Source organism: Somniosus microcephalus, chromosome 12 (genome assembly GCF_052327205.1).
Source record: "Somniosus microcephalus isolate GS21.2 chromosome 12, FLI_Smic_1.0, whole genome shotgun sequence".
In the NCBI taxonomy this organism is placed as follows: Eukaryota; Metazoa; Chordata; class Chondrichthyes; order Squaliformes; family Somniosidae; genus Somniosus; species Somniosus microcephalus.
In genome coordinates this window covers 72449789-72475931 of record NC_140998.1, presented here as the reverse complement: position 1 = coordinate 72475931, position 26143 = coordinate 72449789, and the positions used below count along the sequence as shown (strand labels likewise).

Genomic DNA, 26143 nt, shown 5'->3' with positions numbered 1-26143 from the left:
GGGTCCGCGGTGCGCGTCGTGTCGCACGAAGACGAAGCGTGCCTGCTGTAAGTTTGGCGGGACATGAGGTGCGAGTTCACCATGTCGGTTGACCGGAAGTGGGGCGAACTGTTGAGCGGAAGAGGAAGAGTTGAGCTGCTGCTGTTCGGCCGACCAAGGCGTGGTAGCCTCCGGGAGGAATTCGCCTGGTACGCGCAGCGGTTGTCCGTAGACTAACTCCGCTGCTGAGGACTGGAGGTCTTCCTTGACCGCGGTGCGTAGGCCTAGTAGCACCCACGGTAGGCGGTCAGTCCAGGTACTGTCCTGCAGGCTGGCGCGGAGTGAGGCCTTGAGTGACCTGTGGAAGCATTCACACAGCCCGTTGGCCTGCGGGTGGTACACCGTGGTTCGGTGGAGCGTCACCCCGAGGTTGCGTGCTGTGGCCGTCCAGAGTTCGGAGGTGAACTGGGCGCCTCTGTCGGAGGTTATGTCGGCCGGTACGCTGAACCTCGTGACCCAGGTGTTAACGAACGCCCTGGCGATGTCGGCTGTGGTGGTGGAGGTCAGCGGCACTGCCTCAGGCCAGCGTGTGTAGCGGTCGACCATCGTGAGGAGATAAGTTTGGCCTTGCGATGGCGGCAGAGGACCGACGATGTCGACGTGTACGTGGTCGAAGCGGCGGCTGGGTACCTTGAAGTCTCCCAGGGGTGCTTTTGTGTGCAGCTGTACCATAGCCCGTTGGCAGGCGAGGCAGGAGGTGGCCCAAGTCCGAACATCTTTGCTGAGGCCGCGCCAGACGAAGCGCTGGGAGAGGAATTTGACGGATGCGCGGGAACCCGGATGGGAGAGCCCGTGGAGCGCGTCGAAGATGCGGCGGCGCCAGGTTGCAGGGACGACCGGCCTGGGTTGGCCGAGTGAGACGTCGCAAGTGACTGCCGTGGCTTCGGGCCCATGCGCGACCTTGGCTAGGCGTAGTCCTGGCAGGCTGGTAGCCGCCGAGAGGAGGTCTGAGTCCGTGAGCTGGGCCGCTGCTAGTTGCGCATAGTCGACCGCTAGGTGATTCGTGCAGATGGCGGGACGGGAAAGGCAGTCGGCGACAACGTTGTCTCTACCGGAGACGTGCTGGATGTCCATGGTAAACTCGGACACGGCCGCGAGCTGGCGTTGCTGCCTAGCGGACCAGGGTTCGGTGTTCATGGCCATCGCGTATGTGAGCGGCTTGTGGTCCACGTACGTGGTAAAGGGGCGGCCCTCCAGGAGGAACCTGAAATGGCGGACCGACAGGTGGAGCGCGAGGAGCTCGCGGTCGAAAGTAGAGTATTTGACCTCCGGGGGGCGCAGTTGGCGGCTGTAGAAGGCAAGTGGCTGCCACGCGCCATTGACCCACTGCTCGAACACGGCTCCGACCGCATGGTCGGAGGCGTCGGTGGTGAACGTGACCCGGGCATCGGCCCTCGGGTGTGCGAGCAGGGTGGCGTCGGCGAGCGCGTTTTTGGTGGCGTCGAAGGCGGCTGATGTGTCAGCGGTCCAGGCTACTGCCATCTTGCCGGATTTGCCTCGGAGGGAGTCGTATAGGGGCTTCACGAGGGCTGCAGCTCTGGGGATGAACCTGTTGTAGAAGTTCACCATCCCGAGGAACTCCTGGAGGCCCTTGATGGTTTTGGGGCGGGGGAATTGCTGGACGGCCTGCACCTTGTTGGGCAGGGGGACGGCCCCAGCAGGGGTGATGTGGTGGCCGAGAAAATCGATCTCGGCTAGGCCGAATTGGCACTTCGCCGGGCTGAGGATGAGCCCGTGTTGGGCTAGGCGCCCGAACAGGATGCGAAGGTGTTCGAGGTGTTCCTGTTTGGAGGAGCTGGCCACGCGAATGTCGTCTAGATAAACGAATAGGAAGTTCAGGTCCCGGAGGACTGAGTCCATAAGGCGCTGGAAAGCCTGGGCTGCATTCTTGAGGCCGAAGGGCATCCTCAGGAACTCGAACAGGCCGAATGGGGTGATGACGGCCGTTTTGAGGATGTCCGCGGGGTGTACGGGGACTTGGTGGTAACCGCGCACCAGGTCGACCTTGGAGAAGACGGTTCGTCCAGCCAGTCGGGCCGAGAAGTCCTGGATGTGCGGCACCGGGTATTGGTTGGGGGTGGTGGCGTCGTTGAGGCGGCGGTAGTCCCCGCAGGGGCGCCAGCCTCCGCCGGGCTTGGGGACGATGTGGAGGGGCGAGGCCCAAGGGCTGCTGGAGCGGCGGATGATGCCGAGTTGCTCCATGGTGGTGAACTCGGCCCGCGCGATTTCCAGCTTGGCCGGGTTGAGTCTGCGGGCGTGGGCAGAGACCGGGGGGCCGGTGGTGGGGATATAGTGCTCCACACCGTGTTTGGCGGCTTTGGCCGAAAAGGTCGGGTTGTGAGGGCGGGAAACTCGGCTAGTAGTGCCGAGTAGTCGTCCGTGGCTCTGGCGAGGCAGTAGGTCGTCAGGCCGGCCGAACGGGCCGGGGTGAATGCGCCAGGGATGGGGGTCATAGTGTTGATGTCGACGAGGCGGTGCCTCGGAATGTCGACAAGGAGGCCGTGGGCGCGTAGGAAGTCGGCGCCGATGAGTGGGCAGAGGACCTTGGCTGTGAGGAACTCCCAGCGGTAGCGGCGGCCTGCGAGGTCGAGCGTGACCATGCGGGTGCCGTATGTGCGGATGTCAGAGCCATTGGCTGCGGCCAGCGTGATACCCCGTGCGCCGCGTTGGATTTCGAGGGCGGAGGCGGGGTTGATGCTGTGCTGGGCTCCTGTGTCGCACAGGAATCGGCGGTTGGTGCTGTCATCGGTGACGTACAGTAGGGGCCCCTTTTGCCCTGCGGCCATCGTGGGGGCCGGTGTGGGGGGGGGTTTGAAAGTGCACGGTGGCGTGCAGCGTTGGGCCCTAGTACCAAAACGGGTGTGGTAGTAGCAGTGACCCGGAGTGGAAGGGCGGTCGGGCCTAGTGGGCCGGGGGGACCGCGTGGTCGTTGCCGTGAGGTCGGGCGCGACGTCGCGGGCGGTCTGCGCGGAGAGCAGCCGGTCGGCCTTTTCGGCTATCTCATTCAGGTCCGTGGAGCCAGACTCCACAATGAGCGGGCGGATGCTGGCGGGGAGCTGCCGAATGAAAAGCGTGCGAAAGAGGGCACCGGGGTTTTTGTCGTCCGAGAAGGACAGCATGTGGGAAAGCAGGTCTGATGGTGAAGCATCACCAAGGCCTGGGAGGTCGAGGAGTTGGCAGTTGCGCTGGTAAGAGGACGCCTGAAATTTTTTAAGAAGCGCGGCCTTCAGATGTTCGTACTTGCCTTCCTCTGGTGGATCCTGCAGCGCTGCCCAAACCTTGGGGACTGTGGCGTAGGTGAGAGAGGCGATGAGGTAGTTGTACTTCGTGGCGTCGACTGTGATGCTTCTCAGCCGGAATCTGGACTCGGTTTGAACGAACCAGGCCTCGGCCAGGTTCTCCCAAAAGTCCGGTAGTTTAACCGTGACTGCGTTTGTATCCGCCATGCTAGCTTAGGATTCGTCCTGAGCGTCAGGGCCACCAGTGTTGAGATACCGCGGCAAACGTGGGAGTCGAGACCAGAGTTGATGGAACACAACTACTTTAATTTACATCATGGCAAAAAGAGAGCTTGGAAAGCCCGCGCAACCACTTAAATACTCCCCAGACAGGAAGTGCTCCCGGCAGCCTGTCCCTGCGGGAAACAAGTTGCCGGAGGAAAGGGCCCCCGGCTGGGGGCGGCTGCTGCCGGCAGTGCGCCTGCGTAAACTGTCCGTGCCGCCGTGAGCGGATTATGTCCAATGGTGGCGTGTCGCCACACCATTATCTTATCACAATATTAGCACAGATACATTAGGCATTTAACATTGTAAATATTTGAAAATACTATCTGTATCATGTTTTTTTAAATTGTGGACTAAAATACTTTCTTAAGATTATCATCCACCCAGTTTGTATTTATTTTTGTCCTGATCTTTAGGTCCCTCCTCCAACTATATATCATTTCCTAGGAGGGTGGACATATATTTACTAGTGTCACTCTGTAAATTGCCATTAGGAGCCCCATGAGACCAGCTGGTGTAAGACCCCTTCCTTGCACTGTGGCTTCCTTCCTGAGAGGGAATACTTTGTAGCAACATGGTGCTTCTCACAACATGGTGGTTCTATAAAGGGCGGGCAATCTGCCCCACCAGATTACTGCAGGCAAACATCTACCCCTCTACGTGGGCAATTGTGGGCACAACCTAAGTTTTGCCTCTCTGTGGTGCACTGGCAGGTTCACCACACTGCCATGTAATTTTATTGATTTATATTATTTTCTTAAGCTTCTTATGAAAATTTAGTAAAGGTGTTAAGAAGTCACTAGGAATATATAGAATACTGGAATAGACCATTTGGCCCAACCAGTTCACATTGGCGTTTACCCTCCACATGAGCAAATACACCGAACAACATTTACCCACCTTCTTCCCATATCCCTCCAACCTCTTCTTTCATCCACCTATCCTATCCAATCTTGAATGTTGACATAGTTTCTGCCTCAACCGCTAACCCTGGAAATATTCCAGAGCTTCACAACTCTCTGTGTGAATGAGTTTAACCGACCTGCCTTCTGTTCTAAATCTCTTAAATTTAATCTTGTATCTATGGGGGCGATTTTGCCAGCCCTGGGGAGGCGGGTATGCAGGCGGGACTGCTGGGAAAATGGCAGAATTTGGGGGCGGGTGCCCAACCCACCCTCAACCCGCCTCCATGCCATCTTGCCAGGAGGCGGGTAGCCGTCCCCCGTCCGGTCCCGTCTCCTTGGAAGCGGGAAGGGATTAAAGCCTATTAACTGCCTGTTAACAGGTAGTTAACAGGCAGAAAATAGGATTATCCCCTTTTTGCCCTCACAAGTGCGGGCTTCCCGAAGGCTCCAAAACACACCAGCTCAGCGAGGCGAGTACTGGGTCTGCGAGGGTTGGGGGATGCAAAAGTTTGGTGTGAACGTAAGTGATGGGTGCTAGAATGTAGAGGTGAATATCTGAGGTAACTGCAAAGCGTTTTTAAAAGTGTACTTGTGTTTGTTTCTTCCTGCAGGCTTCAGTCGGTTTGTATGCGGAGACTCTCGGACCTCCGCGTTGGGATTGACAGGTGGCCGTTGCATTCACAGATGCGACAACCATCTCAATTCTGTTAAAGAAAGAAGTTTGTTGGGGTCTTGTATTCAAGATCTCATCAAACTGCAGAGAATGGCACTGTTTGACAGCTTCACAGAGCTGTCAAACGATGAAAATTTATCTGTCAAAAATTTTTGACAGATGAAACATCATACGTTGATGTGCTCTGCAACCAGCTTTCCCTTAATTGGCCTGCTAAGCCTGCTGGGCGGGCTTAACAAGGTCAATCAAGGGAAAATAGTGTGGGTTGGCCACAAATCGATGGAGGCAGGACATCGATCCGACAAGCAGCAGACCCGCCTCCAACGTGCCCCCAGTCACAAAATCGCCCCCTATGGCTCCTTGCTCTTAACATCTCAACTACTGGAAACAATCTGCTTCTATCTACCCTGTGTCATTGTTTCATAATTTTAAGCACTTCAATCATATCACTGCGTAATCTGCAGAGTTCTAACAAAAACAAAAACATTTCAAGTCTTTCATTCGATTTTTATTTGCCCAAACCAAGCAGCATTCAAGTGAATCTGCGTTGGATTCGTTCAGATGATTGGACATTGGTTGCTGCCTACCATTTGTAAACTATTGTAGTTCTGTAGATACTATTTCTGTGCACTTTAATGATTACATGTTTTGGTTTTGAAGGTTCAGGACCTCCTGTCAAAGGTTCGAAAGCCTAATGGTCTGCGTGTGCGGGAAGGCAGACATGGGTTTTATGTTGAGTGCCTTAAGTCAGTGCCATGTAGCAGTTTTAAGCAACTTGAGGCTTTCCTGGATCAAGGAATTCGGAACAGAAGCACTGCCTCAACTAACTGGAACACCACCAGCAGCAGATCCCACATGGTGATCAGAATCCACTTTCAGCAGGTATTAGGTGTAAGGCCATTAAGGGGAGCTAGTGAGGAATGTGTAAACTTTCCAACATCTAGGCTGTTAGGCTCACTTCCAATAAAAGTCTATCCGATGGTGCCACTCCTAATGAACATGGCATTTGATAAAACTGAAAAGCAATGTTAGGAACAATTTAATGAGGCATCAAATAAAATAATACATAACATCAGGTAAAATTTTCAATTACATTGATAGTTCATTTATTTGTAACTTATCAAATTTAGTGAAGTGTATGTGTTATTAAGTATTATGATGGGTTATTTAACAAGCTAAGTACTTGATCCTGTCTCTTACTTGAGTAAAGTTTCAAAAGAAAAACCTTGTCTGGTAAAGTAATGCATTGAACCAAATTTCTCAGCCACAATAATTAAAGAGTTAATGATATTAAATAGACTACAAATGGAAAAGGACTAAGAACAAAATTGGGAATAAATAAAGAGGGAAACAATCAATTGGAAGAAGAGAACGGGATGTGTTGTAAGAAGATAAAAGCAAGAAAGAGGAGGTTACAAAAATAGAAACCATTACATAGTAACAACTAGGAAATAGTTTCCTATGTTACAATTCAGAGAACATAAGCTGATTAGATGTAGAATATCTTGAGAATGAGAATTAGTTTCTTTTTGGATTTTTTTGGTTTATTTGCAGTATATATATATAATTTTAATAACATTTTATTGGTTACTTTCGTTCCATGAAAAGGGCAAGTAATATATTACTTCAAAAGTGTCCTACATTTCTTGACTACTAATCGATTGCAGTATGCAAGTTCAACCACAAAGTTTACAAATAGGAATTTGAAGCCTCTTAAAAGAGAAGGTTAAAAAAAGAGAGGTACATAAATCAAGCTAAAAACCTTAGAGGTCCCATAATTAGATCCCTGCATTAGCAACATGAAGCATCAGGATTTTACAATCAGCAACAAAACCCTACATATTGAGCTTTTGTTTTTTAATGTAATTATTTATAACATTATAGGACAGTATCACTAAGGCTAAGGAGCATGGGGTAAGATCCATTACCATTTTGAGCTGTGTTTTACTTTTTCAATTCTTGGACATTATCAGCTTTAGTTGTACTCAAATTTGGAACCTTCAAAACTGAATTTCAGCACAAACTATGAGGAAAAGGAATAGTCAATCCTACTATTTACATCACACATAGAATCATAGAATGGTTACAGCACAGAAGGAGGCCATTCGGCCCGTCGAGCCCATGCCGGCTCTCTGCAGGAGCAGTTCAGCTAGTCCCATTCCCCCGCCCTTTCCCCGTAGCTCTGCAAAATGTTTTCCTTCACTTACTTATCCAATTCCCTTTTGAAAGCCACAATTTATGTGATTTATGTGGCACAAAAGTGCAGGACTTTGAAGCCTCTTATATTTATTAAATGTAATAAAAACTTTAAAACTGCTTAACTAAAGGATAAGGCAGTGCTATTGAACGCTGATGACCTATTGTCAACAAGAGAAGCTCAACCTGCAATTCAGTAAGCCAAACATTAACCCTCAGTTAGTCAGCTCCACCAACACAGAACATTAGTCTTCATCAAAAAGATGATTGAGCTGGTATCAAATTGTTAGGATGTGGACTTATCAATTTAGCCCCAAAGATGACCCATCAATTTGTGAATAAAGTACGTATCAAAGGGTCTCCTTGGTACTTTTTCTCCCCTCTTCTCTGATGGCTTAAGCCCTTCTGGGATACAGTTTCATAGACACTGCTGGACCTCTGGTATCTTGTCCAAGTGGCTACTCTTCATATGCCTCAATAGTGAGCATTTGTAGGCTATTCAACTGCGGAAAGCATCAAAGATGAGCCCAATTCTATGCTCACTCAATCGAACACTTATCTTATATTCCACCAAGGGTTACTGAATAACAATCAAGAGCAGGAGCATTGGATAATTTATGTCCTTACTAGCCCAAGATCTAACTTTATATTCTGGACATCTTTAGAACTAAAATATAACATTTTGAGAAATGATTCAGATCTTTCATCCTTTTGTACCCATACAACAGATTCTAGTAAAGCTCACACCAAATCAAAGAATACTAAGGGGGAGAAATTTATTATGGCCCCGTTTGGGGCTGTTAACTTTAGAAAGCTGGGAAACTTAGCACCAGGCGCTAATGATTCCCAGCTTTTGCAAAATTCGGTGTTTGTGTTCCAGGAAGGAAGTGGAGCGCTAAATCAAGCGCTCCACTTCCTTCCTGGAGTGCTAAAGGACGCAGGCGGGGCGGTAGTGGTGCACAATGTCCCGTGCAGCGCTGCCACGATCCGAGGCTCCTTCCCTCCCTTAAAGGGAAGGGTCGTCGCTGCAGGCTCTGCAGTGAGCTGGTCCCCAATGGCATCCGTGATTCGGCCCGATCAGCACCATGCACACCAGATCGATCGTGGTCCAGGAGAATTGAAAAAAATTGAAAAACGCATTTTAGAAGTTTTCCTACTTACCTCGGCCACCTCCCCTTTAACTTCCGCCCCGAAGTGCTCGGCCTCCCGAACAACGCCTCCTGCAGCTGTCGGTGTTGTCGCCCGGCGATGCTGCAGGGGGCGGAACCGAAGTTCGGGTCTGGGGCGCTACCGGAGCGATGCACTTGGCAATTACATCACGATCTCCGAGTGCAGGAGATCGTGGCGCAAAGTGTTACCGGCACCGCAAACCTCACGGCCAAGTTAGCGGGAGTCGTTCATCTCACCGCGCCCAGGCGGTAAGTCGTTAGCACCCCTTATCTCCTCCCGGGGGTGCTAAAGGGAGGCGCTAACCCACCGAATTTCTCCACTTAGAAGTCAGATTTGAAAGAAAACTTTGGAGCTCATAAAGTGTTTGAAAGCGTGTATCTAGTGGCTTTTAATGAAAGTTTTCTGAGTGTCCAATAACTGAAAAAATGATGATATAGGCAAACTGGTCATGATAGCAAGGTTGATTCAAGATTTAGCAATTCACTGTGTGAAAGCTGTCAAAATCAGAAAAAGATTAAACACCAAACTAGTAGTTGTATTCTAGGCATGTGCTACATCCTTAGATATGGGATAGAGAGCGGAAACTCTATGGATACTGAGGCCACGATTTTGCTGACCTTGGTGGGTCAGTGGCGGGTCCCAACCCCATTGCTGGCTCCATCGCACTCTCTGAAATTACTTTCCATTGATTGGGGTTGTTAAGCCCGCCCAGCACATTTCCCCACCAATTAGAGGAAGCGGGCTGATGATGTCATTTGATGGCGCGTCATCAGCCGGTTACCTTAAAGGGACCATAGCCAAACTTAGTTTGACATTTGTGCTGTCAGTGTTCTACAGCATTGAGGTGCTGAAAACACTGACGAGCACTACACAGAGGTGCAGGGCTGTATCCAGGCTCTCCCATGACTCCCTCCATATGCTTATGGAGGGAGCCACAGCATGCAGGGAGGTCCTCTTCCCATTCCATGGGCGGGAGAGACCTCCCCAAGAGATCAACACAGCCTGGTTGCACATTGAACAGGAGGGCACAAGAAGGGATGTGGTCAGGAGGACCTGGGCGCAGTGCCGCAAATGTTTCAATTATCTCATTAGATCACGAAACATTAGTACAAAGCCACACTCAACCTCATCCTGCTGTGCCTCTCATCACATCCCCATCACTCTGCCTTCCCTACCCTACTCCTGCACATCCTTACTCACACCAACTTAACTTGGACCTTCACCTATCCTTCTCTCTCTATCTATATTATCACATCCCCATCTCACTAGCCACCCCTCATACTCACCCTCATCCTAGTGCAATCATACCAATTAACAATACACAAGGGTAGGCACTTAGGTGTTTTATGCAATGTTCATATAAAGTTTCTGTTAATGTGCTGTCAAACATTGAAACATTTATTTCCAACACTTTGCGATCTTGGACAGATTTGTGTGCACCTTTGGAAGTGACTTAGTGAGTTGCAGTGAATGGTGAGACATAATGGTACCCCCCGCAATGGTCATGAGTATGAAAGGAATGGCTTGGGAATTGTAGGGATGCTTTATCTTGTTGGTGTGGAGTGGTGCCAACCTGGTGCATCACGTGGCAGCCAGGGTGTACAGCGCCAAGTGAAATACATCTGGCCATGGTGAGGCCATCCCTGGCCTCCCGGGCAGCAATGTGCTCGGGTGCTGATGCCCTCTGTCCTGTGCAGCATCAGTTGATTGCGGAGAAGGTTGGTGTTGTTGGTGCTGCTGGTGTGCCTGGTGCTGCTGGTATTGGGGTTGATCATGGTTAGATTCTGGGGACCAAGGTGAGAGAGTATAAATGGTACCTATGCTGATGGAATAGATGGCAGGTGAAGTTGAGATGACTGAAACAATCTGTCAATGGTGAGAGAGGTTGTTCCAATGAGGTGACACTGGATAGAAAGTTTGTTCCAAACACTTGCAACCTGCATAAAGAACAATCTGTCTTCCAAATGCAGGAAGCAACAGCTTCTGAGCTTGGAAAGTGATTAGCTGTGAGGTGGGAGCTTTTATAGCCATTTCAAGCTGTCAAGTAATCAACTGATTCAATGGCAATTCATCTCCCACCTTAGTTTAACAGACGTGATCCCGATCAGTGAGAACCCCGTGGGCGAGCATGTAAATTCAAAAGGTGAGCTCAAATATATTCTTAATGGTCTCTAAACAAGGTCATAATTACCTGAATTGGGTCTCCCGCCGCTGCGTGTCGGGGCTGCTCAGCGCTGACAGACCCAACATCGGGGAAAGGCATGTGGTGGCGGGTTCACAGCGGGGTCTCGACCCGCTGGGGAACAAAAAACGCTTTCCCACCCGACCCACTACCGATTGCGCCCACTGACCCCCCGGAAAATCTCAGCCAGAGTGTTATTTGTGCATTGGACAATATGTATAAATCTGTATTGGATTTTCTATTATACAGTATCTCCAGAGTAAGTATATGTGAACCTCAATTGCTATCAATTCAGTGAATGCATATCACACAATATTTTATCAGGGGTAGTAAGGAATGTACAATGAAATACTGGTAAGCATTTTTATTGCACAACTGATTGCACACTTTTATTTACAATGAAAAATATTCAAAGCTGTGAATGGTTTCTAACTGTTTTTAATCCTTAGACTGCTGACAGTTCCAAATGATCTTCTCCCTTTATTGGCTTTTCTGTATAATTTTTCATCTCACACATAGTGCTACTGAAGCCCACACTAATCATACGGCAGTAAAACTATTCAACTGTTAAGAATAACTTTACTACTATAATGTTAACCCTAAACAACCTTGGGCCTCCCTTGCCTCGGGATTCCTACCCCTTTTCCCAACCACGATCATCTCTGGGCCTAGAAACATAGAAACATAGAAAAATAGGAGCAGGAGTAGGCCATTCGGCCCTTCGAGCATGCTCCGCCATTCAATATGATCATGGCTGATCCTCTATCTCAATACCATATTCACGCTCTCTCCCCATGCCCCTTGATGTCTTTTGTGTCTAGAAATCTATCTATCACCTTCTTAAATATATTCAGTGACTCTGTGGCAGAGAATTCCACAAGTTCACCACCCTCTGAGTGAAGAAATTTCTCCTCATCTCAGTCCTAAATGTCCTACCCCATATCCTGAGATTCGTTCTAGACCTCCCAGCCAGGGGAACCATCTTCCCTGCATTCAGTCTGTCTAGCCCTGTCAGAATTTTACACGTTTCAATGAGATCCCTGTCATTCTTCCAAACTCTAGTGAATACAGGCCTAGTCGACCCAATCTCTCCTCATACGAGAGTCCTGCCATCCCAGGAATCAGTCTGGTGAACCTTCGCTGCACTCCCTCTATGGCAAGTATATCCTTTCTTAGATAAGGAGACCAAAACTGCACACAGTATTCTAGGTGTGGTCTCACCAAGGCCCTGTACAACTGAAGTAAGGCATCCTTGATCCTGTACTCAATTCCTCTTGCAATGAAGGCCAACATATCATTTGCCTTCCTAACTGCTTGCTGCGCCTGCATGTTTGCTTTCAGTGACTGGTGTACAAGGACAACCAGGTCCCTTTGTACAGCAGCATTTCCCAAACTATCACCATTTAAATAATACTCTACCTTCCTGTTTTTCCTACCGAAGTGGATAACTTCATATTTATCCACCTTATACTGCATCTGCCATGTATTTGCCCACTCACTCAACTTGTCTAAATCGCCTTGAAGCCTCTTTGCATCCTCCTCACAACTCCACATAGTTTTGTGTCGTCAGCAAACCTGGAAATATTACTTTTGGTTCCCTCATCCAAATCATTGATATATATTGCGAATTGCTGGGGCCCAAGCACTGATCCCTGCGGAACCCCACTAGTCACCGCCTGCCACCGCGAAAAAGACCCATTTATTCCTACTCTCTGCTTCCTGTCTGTTAACCAATTTTCAATCCATGCCAGTATATTACCCCCAATCCCATGTGCTTTAATTTTGCACACTAACCTCTTATGTGGAACTTTATCAAAGGCCTTCTGAAAATACAAATACACCACATCCACTGGTTCTCCCTTATCTATTCTACCAGTTGTATCCGCAAAAAACTCCAGTAGGTTTGTCAAACATGATTTCCCTTTCATAAATCCATGTTGTCTTTGTCTAATTCCATTGATATTTTCTAAGTGCCCTGTTATCACATCCTTTATAGTAGATTCTAGCATTTTCCCTACTATTGATGTTAGGCTAACTGGTCTGTAGTTCCCTGTTTTCTCTCTCTCTCCTTTTTTAAAGAGTGGGGTTACATTTGCCACCCTCCAATCTGCAGGAACTGTTCCATAATCTATAGAATTTTGGAAGATGACAACCAATGCATCCACTATTTCCATGGGTACCTCTTTTAGTACCCTGGGATGCAGATTATCAGGCCCTGGGAATTTATCAGCTTTCAGTCCCATTAATTTCACCAGCACTATTTTTTTACTAATACTAATTTCCTTTAATTCCTCCTTCTCACTAGACCCTTGGTTCCCTAGCATTTATGAGAAGTTATTTGTGTCCTCTTCTGTGAAGACAGAAGCAAAGTATGGGTGGAGATAAGGAATAATAAGGGGAAAAAAACACTAGTGGGCGTAGTCTATAGGCCTCCGAACAGTTGCAACTCTGTTGGACGGAGTATCAATCAGGAAATAGTTGAGGCTTGTAATAAGGGAACATCTATAATTATGGGGGATTTTAACTATCATATTAATTGGACAAATCAAATTAGGCAGGGCTGCCTTGAGGATGAGTTCATTGAGTGTATTAGGGATGGGTTTCTTGAGCAGTATGTAACTGAACCGACCAGGGGGCAAGCAACCTTAGATCTGGTCCTGTGTAATGAGACAGGATTAATTAAAAATGTCCTAGTAAAGGATCCCCTTGGAATGAGTGACCATAACATGGTTGAATTCCATATTCAATTAGAGGGTGAGAAGGTTGGATCTCAAACAAGTGTGCTAAGCTTGAATAAAGGAGGCTATGAAGGTATGAGAGCGGAATTGAGTAGAGTGGATTGGGAAAATAGATTAAAGGGTAAGACGATACATGATCAGTGGTGTACATTTAAGGAGTTATTTTACAACTTCCAAAAAATATATATTCCACTGAGAAGAAAAGGGTGTAAAAGAAAAGACAGCCATCCGTGGCTAAGTAAAGAAATTAAGGATAGTATTCGACTAAAAACAAGGGCATATAAGGTAGCCAAATCTAGTGGGAGGATAGAGGATTGGGAAAACTTTAAAAGACAGCAAAAAATAACAAAAAGATTGATTAAGAAAGGGAAGATAGATTATGAAAGTAAATTAGCAAAAAATATAAAAACAGATAGTAAGAGTTTTTATAGTTATATAAAAAGAAAGAAGGTGGCTAAAGTAAATGTTGGTCCCTTAGAGGATGAGACCGGGAAATTAATGGTGGGAAATATGGAGATGGCAAAAACACTGAATGAATATTTTGTATCAGTCTTTACAGTAGAAGACACTAAGAATATCCCAACACTGGACAAACAGGGGGCTATAGGGGGGCAGGAGCTAAACACGATCAAAATCACTAAGGAAGTGGTACTCGGTAAAATAATGGGACTCAAGGCGGATAAATCACCTGGACCTGATGGCTTACATCCTAGGGTCTTGAGGGAAGTGGCGGTAGGGATTGTGGATGCATTGGTAATAATTTTCCAAAACTCCCTGGACTCAGCAAAGGTCCCGGCAGACTGGAAAACTGCTAATGTAATACCCTTATTTAAAAAGGGCAGTAGACAGAAGGCTGGAAACTATGGACCGGTTAGCCTAACATCTGTGGTAGGTAAAATTTTGGGGTCCATTATTAAGGAGACAGTAACAGGACATTTTGTATAATCATAATCTAATAGGACAAAGTCAGCATGGTTTTATGAAGGGGAAGTCATGTTTGACAAATTTGCTGGAGTTCTTTGAGGAAGTAACATATAGGGTGGATAAAGGGGAACCAGTGGACGTAGTGTATTTAGACTTCCAAAAGGCATTTGACAAGGTGCTACACAAAAGATTATTGCTTAAGATAAAAAATCACGGGATTGGGGGTAATATTCTGGCATGGATAGAGGATTGGCTATCTAACAGAAGGCAGAGAGTTGGGATAAATGGTTCATTCTCAGACTGGCAAACAGTAACTAGTGGTGTTCCGCAGGGGTCAGTGCTGGGTCCCCAACTCTTTACAATCTATATTAACGATTTGGAGGAGGGGACCGAGTGTAACATATCAAAGTTTGCAGATGATACTAAGATGGGAGGGAAAGTAGTGAGTGAGGAGGACATAAAAAACCTTCAAGGGGACATAGGCAGGCTAAGTAAGTGGGCAGAGATTTGGCAGATGGAATACAATACTGGAAAGTGTGAGGTTATGCACTTTGGCAGGAAAAAACGTAGAGCAAGTTATTACCTTAATGGCAAGAAACTGGAAAGTACTGAAGTACAAAGGGATCTGGGGGTCCTGGTGCACGAAACTCAAAAGGTTAGTATGCAGATGCAGCAAGTGATTAAGAAGGCCAATGGAATGTTGGCTTTCATTGCTAGGGGGATAGAATATAAAAATAGGGAGGTATTGCTTCAGTTGTACAAGGTATTGGTGAGACCGCACCTGGAATACTGCGTACAGTTTTGGTGTCCATACTTAAGAAAAGACATACTTGCTCTCGAGTCAGTACAAAGAAGGTTCACTCGGTTAATCCCGGGGATGAGGGGATGGACATATGAGGAGAGGTTGAGTAGATTGGGACTCTACTCATTGGAGTTCAGAAGAATGAGAGGCGATCTTATTGAAACATATAAGATTGTGAAGCGGTTGGATCGGGTGGATGCGGGGAGGATGTTCCCGATGATGGGTGAAACTAGAACTAGGGGCCATAGCCTTAGAATAAGGGGCTGCTCTTTCAAAACTGAGATGAGGAGGAACTACTTCACTCAGAGGGTGGTAGGTCCATGGAATATGCTGCCCCAAAAAGCTGTAGAAGCTACATCATTACATAAATTTAAAACAGAAATAGACAGTTTCCTAGAAGTAAAGGGAATTAAGGGTTACGGGGAGCGGGCAGGAATTTGGACATGAGTCTAGGTTCGGATCGGACATGGCCCTGTGAGTAGCGGAGCGGGCCCAGGGGCCGTGTAGCCTGATCCTGCTCCTATTTCGTGTGTCTAATTCTGTTAGATTCAGGAGATGGTTCTGTGATAGTAGATTGGCGGTTAGGATCAGATCAGCCATGATCTTATTAAATGGCGGAGCAGGCTCGAGGGGCCGATTGGCCTACTCCTGCTCCTATTTCTTATGTTCTTATGTTCTTATTTGTTTAATTGTTCTGCCATTTCCTTGTTCCCCATGATAAATTCTCCCATTTCTGACTGTAAGGGACTGACATTTGTCTTCACTAATCTTTTTCTTTTTATATACTTGTAGAAGCTTTTACAATCTGCTTTTATGTTCCTTGCAAGTTTAATCTCATACTCTATTTTTCCCTCTTAATCAATCTCTTGGTCCTTTTTTGCTGAACTCTAAACTGCTTCCAATCCTCAGGCTTGCTACTTTTTCTGGCAACTTTATATGACTCCTCTTTGGATATAATACTATCCCTAATTTCTTTTGTTAGCCATGGTTGGGCCGCTTTTCCTTTTGTGTTTTTGCGCCAGAAAGGAATGTATAACTGTTGCAATTCATGCATTTGTTCTTTAAATGTTAGCCATTGCTTATCCACCGTCCAGCCTTTTAATGAAGCTCCCCAATCTATCATAGCCAACTCACTCCTCATACCTTCGTAGTTTCCTTTGTTTAGATTTAGGACTCTAGTTTCGGATTGAACTTCTTCACTTTCCATTTTAATGAAGAATTCTATCATGTTATGGTCACTCTTCCCTAAAGGACGCCGCACAACAAGATTATTAATTAACCCCTTCTCATTACACAATACCCAATCTAGGATAGCCTGTTCCCTAGTTGGCTCCTCAACGTACTGGTCTAAAAAACCATCTCGTACTTCAGGAATTCATCCTCCACAGTATTATTGCTAATTTGGTTTGACCAGTCTATATGTAGATTAAAGTCACCCATGATTACTGTGGTACCCTTGTTACATGCATCCCTAATTTCCTGTTTGATGCCATCCCCTACATTACCACTACTGTTTGGAGGCCTATAGACAACTCCCACCAATGTTTTCTGCTCCTTGGTGCTTCTTAGCTCCACCCAGACTGATTCTACATCCTGATTTTCTGAGCCAATATCCTTTCTCACTATTGCTCTGATTTCATCCTTTACTAATACCACCCCACCTCCTTTTCCTTTTCGCCTGTTCTTCCTAAATATCGAATATCCTTGGATATTCAGCTCCCAGCCTTGGTCAACCTGCAGCCATGTCTCCGTAATTCCAATGATATCGTATCCCCTCCTGACCACTTACGTTATGCTGGGAACTGTTTTCTTGGCTCCCCAGTGGCAGCCTGATGCTGCCTGAAAACCCGCTGGCCTTCTTGTCATTTATACCAGGTTCGTGCAGAAGTCCATTGCACAGAATGTAAATGAGGCCTGACTGTTAAAATCGACTGGACTGCCCCACTACCACTGCAGCTCTCGGGTAGGCTAGACACTAGCTAGGCTGAGTTCCCGCCTAAGAGTGAAAATATAGCCCATACAGTATATTGCCTTCTTTTTCATATTTCCTGCAACAAATAGTATTTTTAGGAGCCTACAATTTCTTTTAAATCCCACTGGCCTTTGCTACTATCCCTTGGGTTCCTAGCAGTCACAGAGCAGGAATCCAAAGAAAGAAAGACTTGCATTTATATAGCGCCTTTCACGACCACCGGACATCTCAAAGCACTTTACAGCCAATGAAGTACTTTTGAAGTGGAGTCACTGTTGTAATGTGGGAAACGCGGCAGCCAATTTGCGCACAGCAAGGTCCCACAAACAGCAACGTGATAATGACCAGATAATCTGTTTTGTTATGTTGGTTGAGGGATAAATGTTGGCCAGGACACCGGGGATAACTCCCCTGCTCTTCTTCAAAATAGTGCCATGGGATCTTTTACATCCACCTGAGAGAGCAGACGGGGCCTCAGTTTAACGTCTCATCCGAAAGATGGCACCTCCCACAGTGCAGCACTCCCTCAGCACTGCACTGGAGTGTCAGCCTAGATTTATGTGCTCAAGTCCTTGGAGTGGGTCAAAGATCAGAGATCAGTGACATGACACAAACTGGATGCACTCTGATCATAAGGATTTAAATGGCTTTTTCAGCAGTGGGTTACCTTACCCTACCTCCTACCCATATGAGGAAAGTTACTTTGGAATCACCACAGAGAAGTGCAGCTTTAGAACTGGAATTCTGTTCTTGATTACATAAAGTCATTTTTAGAAAATAAGCTATCGAATGCAGCTATCCCACATACATCACAAATTGAACAAGTTTGAGGCAGTGAATGCAGTTGCCTGGGCCACAAACCGTTTACTTTCAATAAATTAACACCATCTAATATATATGTATGCCACATATCCCGATGTCCTTGTTTTTAAAAGTAAATATACGTTAGTTGCTTTTGGTTATCATAGCATAGTGATTTTTTTTTATCATGTCCTATATCGTGCGTGAGTAGGATGACTGATGGGTTGATACCATCAGTGCTGAGGAATGTCAAAAGGTGATCTCATTGGAACACAGTCATTGAATACAGGACCCAGTACTCACATCACAATGTCCTGCAACAGTAAGCAGGAATGGGGATAAAGGAGAGCCTGAAAAAAGTAATAGAGCAGTATAATGGGAAGAGAGGCAGTCCAGGAAACCCAAATAAAGGTGATGATCAAACCCAGAAAAATTCACAAAGGAGAGCAGCTGAACAAAGGAGTTTTGGAGCATCTGTAGTTGTTCTATTGGTGACATATAAGGCCCATAAAACTTTGTAGGCCGAGGAGATCCCACTAAGTTGGCCAATATGCCTTGTGCTACTATGCTTTCTGCTTACGATGGAAAAATTATCTCAAGTCTGTACCAGTTTAAGAAAATCAGTGTGATAGCATTCTGAGGGTGAGTAATGTCTGTATGTGTATCGTGTAATACCGTGTCTTTTCTCAGGTCTGTCACAATTGTACGGAAAGGAGATGTGTTATGGTAGAAATTTTAGATTTTGAATATAAATGGAAGATACAGGATGACGGTATAGTGACCTGAGCCCCCATCTTAACTTACCCAACAGAAATGTAATAGAATCATAGAAAGTTACAGCACGGAAGGAGGCCATTTTGGCCCATCGTGTCCAACAAAGAGCTATCCAGCCTAATCCCACTTCCCAGCTCTTGGTCCGTAGCCCTGCAGGTTAGAGCATCCCAAGTGCACATCCAAGTACTTTTTAAATGTGGTTAGGGTTCCTGCCTCTACCACCCTTTCAGGCAGTGAGTTCCAGACCCCTACAACCCTCTGGGTGAAGAAATTTCCCCTCAAATCCCCTCTAAACCTTCCACCAATTACTTTAAATCTGTGCCCCACATTTTTTGACCCCTCTGCTAAGGGAAATATGTCCTTTCTATCCACTTTATCTATGCCCCTCATAATTTTATACACCTCAATAAGGTCTCCCCTCAGCCTCCTCTGTTCCAAGGGAAAAAAAACCCAGCCTATCCAGTCTTTCCTCATAACTAAGATTCTCTACTCCCAGCAACATCCTTGTAAATCTCCTCTGTACCCTCTCTATGGTAATAAGGCTCGACCATGGAACTTGATCGCTCTCTTACGAGTGACATTGGGCAGGCATCCGAATATTCATCCCACCACCCGCCCAATGTACCGTAAAATTGAAAATCAGCCCCCCACATGTGTGATATAAACAATAGCACTACAGAGGTCCTTCAATAGTTAATAGCACTGATTTACACCTCTGTGTTGGTTGTCCATCAAGTTAGTAGCCTTAGCTGTCTAGAGCCAAGACGCTATTGTCCTGTGCCACAAAGCAAGTGAATTATCCACTATTGACTCCATTATTTATACCTAACAGTATTGACTGTCAACTGCAAGGATTTTTCCTCTTCATAATTTATTCCATATCCACGTTAAATTAGAATCATGTCATTCAATGCTGGGGTATTATTGAAAAGCAATATATTTTTCAGGATCAGTGAATAATGCAGCCACAGGGCCATTAACACAGCTCTGATGCTGCAAATAAATGCACTGCTTGTTGCTCTTTCTAATTCTTTCAGTCCTTTAAAATTCTACAAAATAATGTGCATGAAAGAAATTGAATTGCTGGTTAATCTCAATCACTTCACTTGTTGAAGGATTGCTTAAATATTTGTCTATAAACGTTTTCAGCAAAGTAAGCCAAATGTTCCCTATTTTCAACTACACATTGAACATTGATCATTGCAACAACCTTCTTACCACAATCCTCCATGTTTATATTTTCATATGTTTTTACAACATTTTTCATCTTATTTTTCAGTATTTTTAGGCCCACAATTTTTAGCATGTCCATCGTATTTCATTCATTTTGACAGTTACCTTGATAATAGCTCGATAAACAAATAAATAACTGTTTAGTATTCATAACAGGTGTTTACAGACCAACTCACTATGAAGCATTCGGAGATTGATCTGGTGGATTTGGCTGGCAGTGAAAGGCAGCGAAGTGCGGGAGTCACTTCTGACAGATTCAATGAAGCACGAGCAATCAATCTCAGTCTAACAACTCTTGGAAATGTTATTAGGTGAGCTTAACCCAACCTGATCTTTCTTCAAAAAGTAAATGAAACTGATATTGCATTTGGAGTTCAGCTTGCAGTTTTAATATTTATGCCTGGTTCCTGCACTGGCAATTCTTTATACTGTACTGTACACAGTAAACAAACTCAGTGTGACCAAGCCTTGATGTCTTTATGTACCTGCTGTTAAAGTGAGAAACTGCATACTTTTCATTACATATTGTACAGTTCCCTATCGGACAAGGCTGTGGGCAAGAGAGTTCAGTACATTCCCTATCGCAACTCAGTACTTACCAAACTACTCAGCACAGCGCTGGGAGGGAACAGCAAGACAATTATGGTGAGTTTTAACGACTTGATAGAAGTATCTATTAACTTTTCCCAACTCAAGAAGGCTAAAAATGATCTTAAATTCTTTTAACTACATTTTTCAAAATTATCTCCAACTACACTTTGGTGAAAATGTGATGAGGACTCGTTAGCACATTTATATTTTCAGCTCCAGTGCAGTTCAGTGACTAACACATTTTGGCACATCTGACTCCGTCTGTCCATTAAAGGGAAAGTAAATTCTATTGAATTGTTTTATCATTTTAACTGTAACAAATTAAGATATCTGTCCACTTTTCAGTGTATCACATTCACAGCCTGTTATATCTTGGAATTCAAGATGAAGAGCAATAAGCTAGCCAGTTTATTCAACTTGCGAAGAAGACTTCATAACTGATCTTAACTGCTTTCAGAATTAAGTCCCATCGGTGACCTTGTGACGGCTGGAATGTCACAGAGTTCCACAAGTTACCAAATTTGAAAACCATGCAGTACAGTCCACCTAACCGTGAAGGAAATATAAGCTTCTGAGAGTTCCCCAGTGACTGAGAGTGATACTTGAGCCATATAGACTAGCAATGTGCCCGCTGTGTCCTTGGTTAGCAGTTCTATGTCACAGCAATGATTAGGAGCTATAATTAGCCATAGTGCCCCCAGTCTAGGGATTGGAGAATGAATCAGGGTTCCCACTCCTGATTACTATCCAGTGGTGGCTGCCAGAAAGCTAGCATGTGTGGACATCAGATAATAGCAGGGGCAGGCTTAGCCTCAAACAGTCTACTGACACTCCGGCCCTGAAATTCTGCAGGGTTTCTCCCAGTTTCCAGCTGAAATGTTGGTGGGAAATCAGTATAAATCAGCAAAAAGGCATAAATGGACATTTTCAGTTGTTCAGGCTTTTTCTCCAGGAGTTCCTCCAGTTTCCCGCCTGCCGAAGTTACCGCGGGAGACTAGAAGAACTCCAGTGGGATTTCCAGGCCCCACTATTTAGGTTTGCACATTGAAAATGCTGCTTGGAGAAGTACCAGAGGATGACTGGTATCTGTGGAACTGTACCACAGGATGAACCACTAACATCAGAAGAAAAGGAAGAAAATCAAAAAACACAAGATAGTTATCGCATATTCTATGAAAGAAAGATGCAAAAAAATTACAGAAAGTAAATGTTATGCTTCCAACATGTTTCTGCAAGTATTTAAATAAGTAAAAATGTTTAGAAATCCATTATAGGGTGGAAGGAGGGCAGCCAACCTCTGCATAAGTGACAATGGACTGAAATTACTATTTCAAAAAATTATGGCCCAGAAATTATGATGTGGATTGATAGGTATGAACATTTAATGCATTCATTTCAAATTCCTTTTATAGCTATTTTTGCATCGGCAGTACCCTTTTAAAATAAATGGATTAACGCATCTACAATAGCAGGAAAAAGGAATTTCAAATGCATTAAGCTTTTATACCTATTATCACACTGTAATTTCAAGGGTTATGATTTTAAATAGGATGTGATCTCACATAGCTGATCTTATAGGTTATTACTCCTATTTGCAGTGGTGAAATTGGTTTATGCTTTAGTAAATATTTAAAGGATACTATCTTCATGAAAAGTGGCTGACAAACCTTCCACATTTGTTTCAAAACACAGGGATATAATTCCCATTGAAATGGATCATTGTGGTACTTGTGCATGGCATGGTGACAAACGTGAGCATGACTCTTCCCCCTTTCAAAAACAAGAAAATGTCTGCTACCAACTTAAACTCTACTAGTGACCTTAAAGATATTGCTTGAGAACAGTTCAATTCCATCTGTTAAAGACGAAGGCCAGGATGTTCTGCTCCATGCTCACCAGCCTGGGATTTTCTTGAAAATTAAAATCAGGGGCTGGTGAGTGCAGCGGCAGAAAACCTCAGCCTAAATGTTGTCTTGCTGGACAGAACCTGAACAGCACACCACGGAGCTCTTTATTAACGGAGGATTTCCCATAACTTCAGGGCTTTTCTTAGATCTAGCACATTGAAGTGCAATGAAGCTTTCAATGAAGCTTCAGGAAACTGGACAGGAACAATTTGAAGTAGTCATACTTCAGCAGTACTGAAATCCAGAAATATCTTGACTGAAATTGTTGTGTCTTCCATCGCCTTTGTTGTGAGGTTAGATTAGTACACAAAAGTTAGTGCACTGGGACTGGTGAAAATCCTTGATCTACACCCTCAGTGAGTGGAATAATAAACAACTCTTTCTCTTCTCTTTTACAGTATGCGTATTTAGGATTGTGCTTAAAACTAAATTAACTCACATGGGGCTCTTCTAGTATTTTAATGTATGAGTCTGTTTTTAATTCACGTGAAAAGCAGAGTGGTTGAACAAATCTTTATGGGTATTTTTTGTTCAAATTTTGAAATGAGTAAAGGACAGTAAAAGATATGTGTTTAATATATAAGATCATGTCCATTTACTATGGCATACTGATCATTTACTACAAGAACTATTTCCAGGTTGCAACGATAAGCCCAGCAGACATCTGTTATGATGAGACCATGTCAACATTGCGATTTGCAGAAAGGTAAAGAAGGGTGCTGTTTATTCCTAAATCTTCCCTCTGAATCAGTAACAAAGCCAGATAGAATGGTATCTGTAGCATATGTTACCCTCCCAATCTATCCTTCAGAGTAGACAGAAGGTAAAGGCTCTGTGTGGGGCCCAGTCATTAGTGGGGTCCTGCAGGAATTGGCATTAGGGCAGTTGCTCTTCATCATAAAGCATAAACTTCAAGGATATGAATGAGGTCTTTAAAATAATGAAAAGATTAGACTGTCCACATAGATAATCTATTTGAACTAGATAGTTTAGGGGGGACATGCGTATAAGGTACAAAAGCATGGAACAAGTTTAGATGCTAGGAGGTACTTCTTTTTTCAGACAGTCATCAACCTCTGGAGTAAGTTGTTGTCACGTACGGTGAGTGTAGATTTGCTTCAAGCATTTATATAAGGGAGCTGGATGAGTTCCTGCAAGTGGCAAACACCTCTACATGTAGAAGGTGATCAATAACTTGTCATTCTATAGTGGACACTAGGTGGAGCCGTAGAGCTGTGTAGAGCTGTATATAGCTGTATGTATATAAGACTACACTACCCAGCTGTATGTATATTAAGACTACATTACCCATGAGGCACTAGGCTACCCACAAGGCAGCAGTCAAGATGGATGCCTCTACAGATACTGTACCTAGTCCACATGTGCTCAATAAAGTGTCTAGCAAAAGCTAGCTGTGTTCATAATAAGAATGTCTATTTATTAATGAACATAATATGGTACCAGGATTGGTGAAGATCTGCTGAAAATTGTGAAAAGCGACATGGAGAATTTGAAGCCACCAGAGCGTTTGAAACTCATAGGAAATATCGACTACAATTGGCAGACTTTTAAACAACAATTCGAACTCTACATTGCAGCCATCGGATTCGGTACGAAGCCAGACGCAAGGAAGATAGCATTGCTGCTTACGGTTGCAGGCCCACAGGCGATAGAGGTATTTAATACATTTGTATTTAATCCAGAGGAGAACAGAGAAAAATTAGAAGATGTGCTAAAAAAATTTGATGCACATTGCTCTCCCAAAAAGAATGAGACCTATGAAAGATACATCTTCTGTTCTCTGACACAGCAGCAAAATGAGACTTTTGATAGCTTTATAACTGATCTGAAACTGAAAGCACAGACATATAATTTCTCTGAGCTGAAAGCATCCATGATTCGTGACCAGATTGTGTTTGGTATTCATGATAAAAAAGTCAGGGAATGTCTGTTGAGAGAAACCGAACTAAATTTGGAAAATACTGTGAAAATATGCCAAGCCAGCGAGCTAGCTCGAAAGCACGCGAAGACTTTCAGTGAAATCAATAATGATGCGATTGTAATGAGTGATAATGCTGCTGTCGGTGCTGTGTCCTACAAGGGGAAGAAACGTGGGCAGAACAGAAATGAAAAGCAATCGGAGGATGACATTTTTAATTGTAAACGCTGTGGTTACAAACACCAGTTAAGACAATGCCCAGCGTTTGGAAAAATGTGCACAAAGTGTAATGGAAAGAATCACTTTGCCAAACAATGCTTTTCAAAAGTAAAAACTAAGAAAGGGCAACGAGTTAATGTAATTGAGGACACTGATTTAAGTGAGACATTTTTTGTAGGAATGGTGTCATGTGACAATATCAAAAAGGATACAGAAAATGTGCAGCCCTCAGAAATGGACAATGCTGAACATAAAGTTAATGCAGTAAAAGAGGACAAATGGATGATCCCACTGCAGGTAAATGGAGCATTAGTTACCTTGAAACTAGACACTGGGGCAAAAGCAAACTTAATCAGTATGAGTGACATTAACAATATGAAAGAAAAGCCCAAAATACAGAAAAAGCCAGTACTACTGAAGGACTATAATGGACAGAAAATAGATAGCTTAGGTGTATGCAGACTTAAAGTGACAGTCAAAGACAAAGTGCATCATCTCATGTTTTCTGTTGTGGCTGAAAGACTTGATTCACTACTGGGTGACAAAGCTTGTGAGGACTTAGAACTGGTCAAGAGAGTCTACCATTTAAACTGTGCCATAAGCAGACCAGATGACTCGGTGGATTCTGTAGTGAATAATTTCCAGGATGTGTTCAAAGGATTTGGAGTTCTACCATTCACTTACAAGATCCAGCTAAAGGAGGATGCTCAGCCAGTGGTACATGCTCCACAAAGAGATCCAGCACCCCTGCATGACCGGCTCAAGAATGAACTGGACAGAATGACCACACTAGGAGTCATCAGGAAAGTCGAAGAGCCAACAGACTGGGTTAACTCCATGGTATGTGTAAAGAAAAAGAACAATGATCTAAGAATATGCATGGATCCAAAGGACTTAAATGCAAACATAAAACGTGAACACTATCAGATTCCCAAGCGAGAAGAAATCACCAGTGAAATGTCAGGTGTAGATACTTTAGAAAGCTCGATGCCTCACAAGGATTTTGGCAACTAAAACTGGATGAAGAGAGCACCAAATACTGTACCTTCAACACACCATTTGGCAGGTATTGTTTCCTCAGAATGCCTTTTGGGATAATATCTGCATCTGAAACCTTTCATAGAGCGATGGAACACATAATTGAAGGTCTGGAAGGAGTTCGGGTCTATGTTGATGATATCATCATCTGGGGCTCCACACTGAAAGAACACAATGAGAGACTGACTAAAGTGCTACAGAGCATACGCCGGAATGGACTGAAGCTCAACAAAGCCAAGTGTCAGTTTGGCATCCAGGAAGTCACTTTCCTAGGAGATAATCTATCTGGTAAAGGAATAGAGCCAGATATGGAAAAAGTAAACGCCATACTCAAAATGCCCCGACCCACTGACAAAAAAGGAGTGCTACGCATCATGGGGATGATAAACTTCATTGGAAAGTTCATTCCTAACTTGTCAGCCAAGACAGCCTGTCTGCGAGACCTGCTACATAAAACAAATGAGTTCGCATGGACAGAAAGACATGAATAAGAGTGGATAAACCTCAAAACAGTGCTGACAACCACACTTGTACTCA

General features: G+C 44.8%; 1 protein-coding gene across 1 annotated transcript in view; it reads left to right on the top strand.

Annotated features, from left to right (window-relative positions):
- The window catches only part of LOC147109293 (kinesin-like protein KIF28), a 107109-nt gene that overhangs the window by 11675 nt on the left and 69291 nt on the right, over nt 1–26143 (top strand). Inside the window, exons 7-10 of the mRNA XM_086004183.1 lie at nt 5781–6002; nt 20069–20223; nt 20446–20557; nt 23049–23116. Of these exons, the coding sequence (XP_085860309.1) occupies nt 5781–6002; nt 20069–20223; nt 20446–20557; nt 23049–23116 (557 nt within the window). The remainder of the gene's footprint in view (nt 1–5780; nt 6003–20068; nt 20224–20445; nt 20558–23048; nt 23117–26143) is intronic.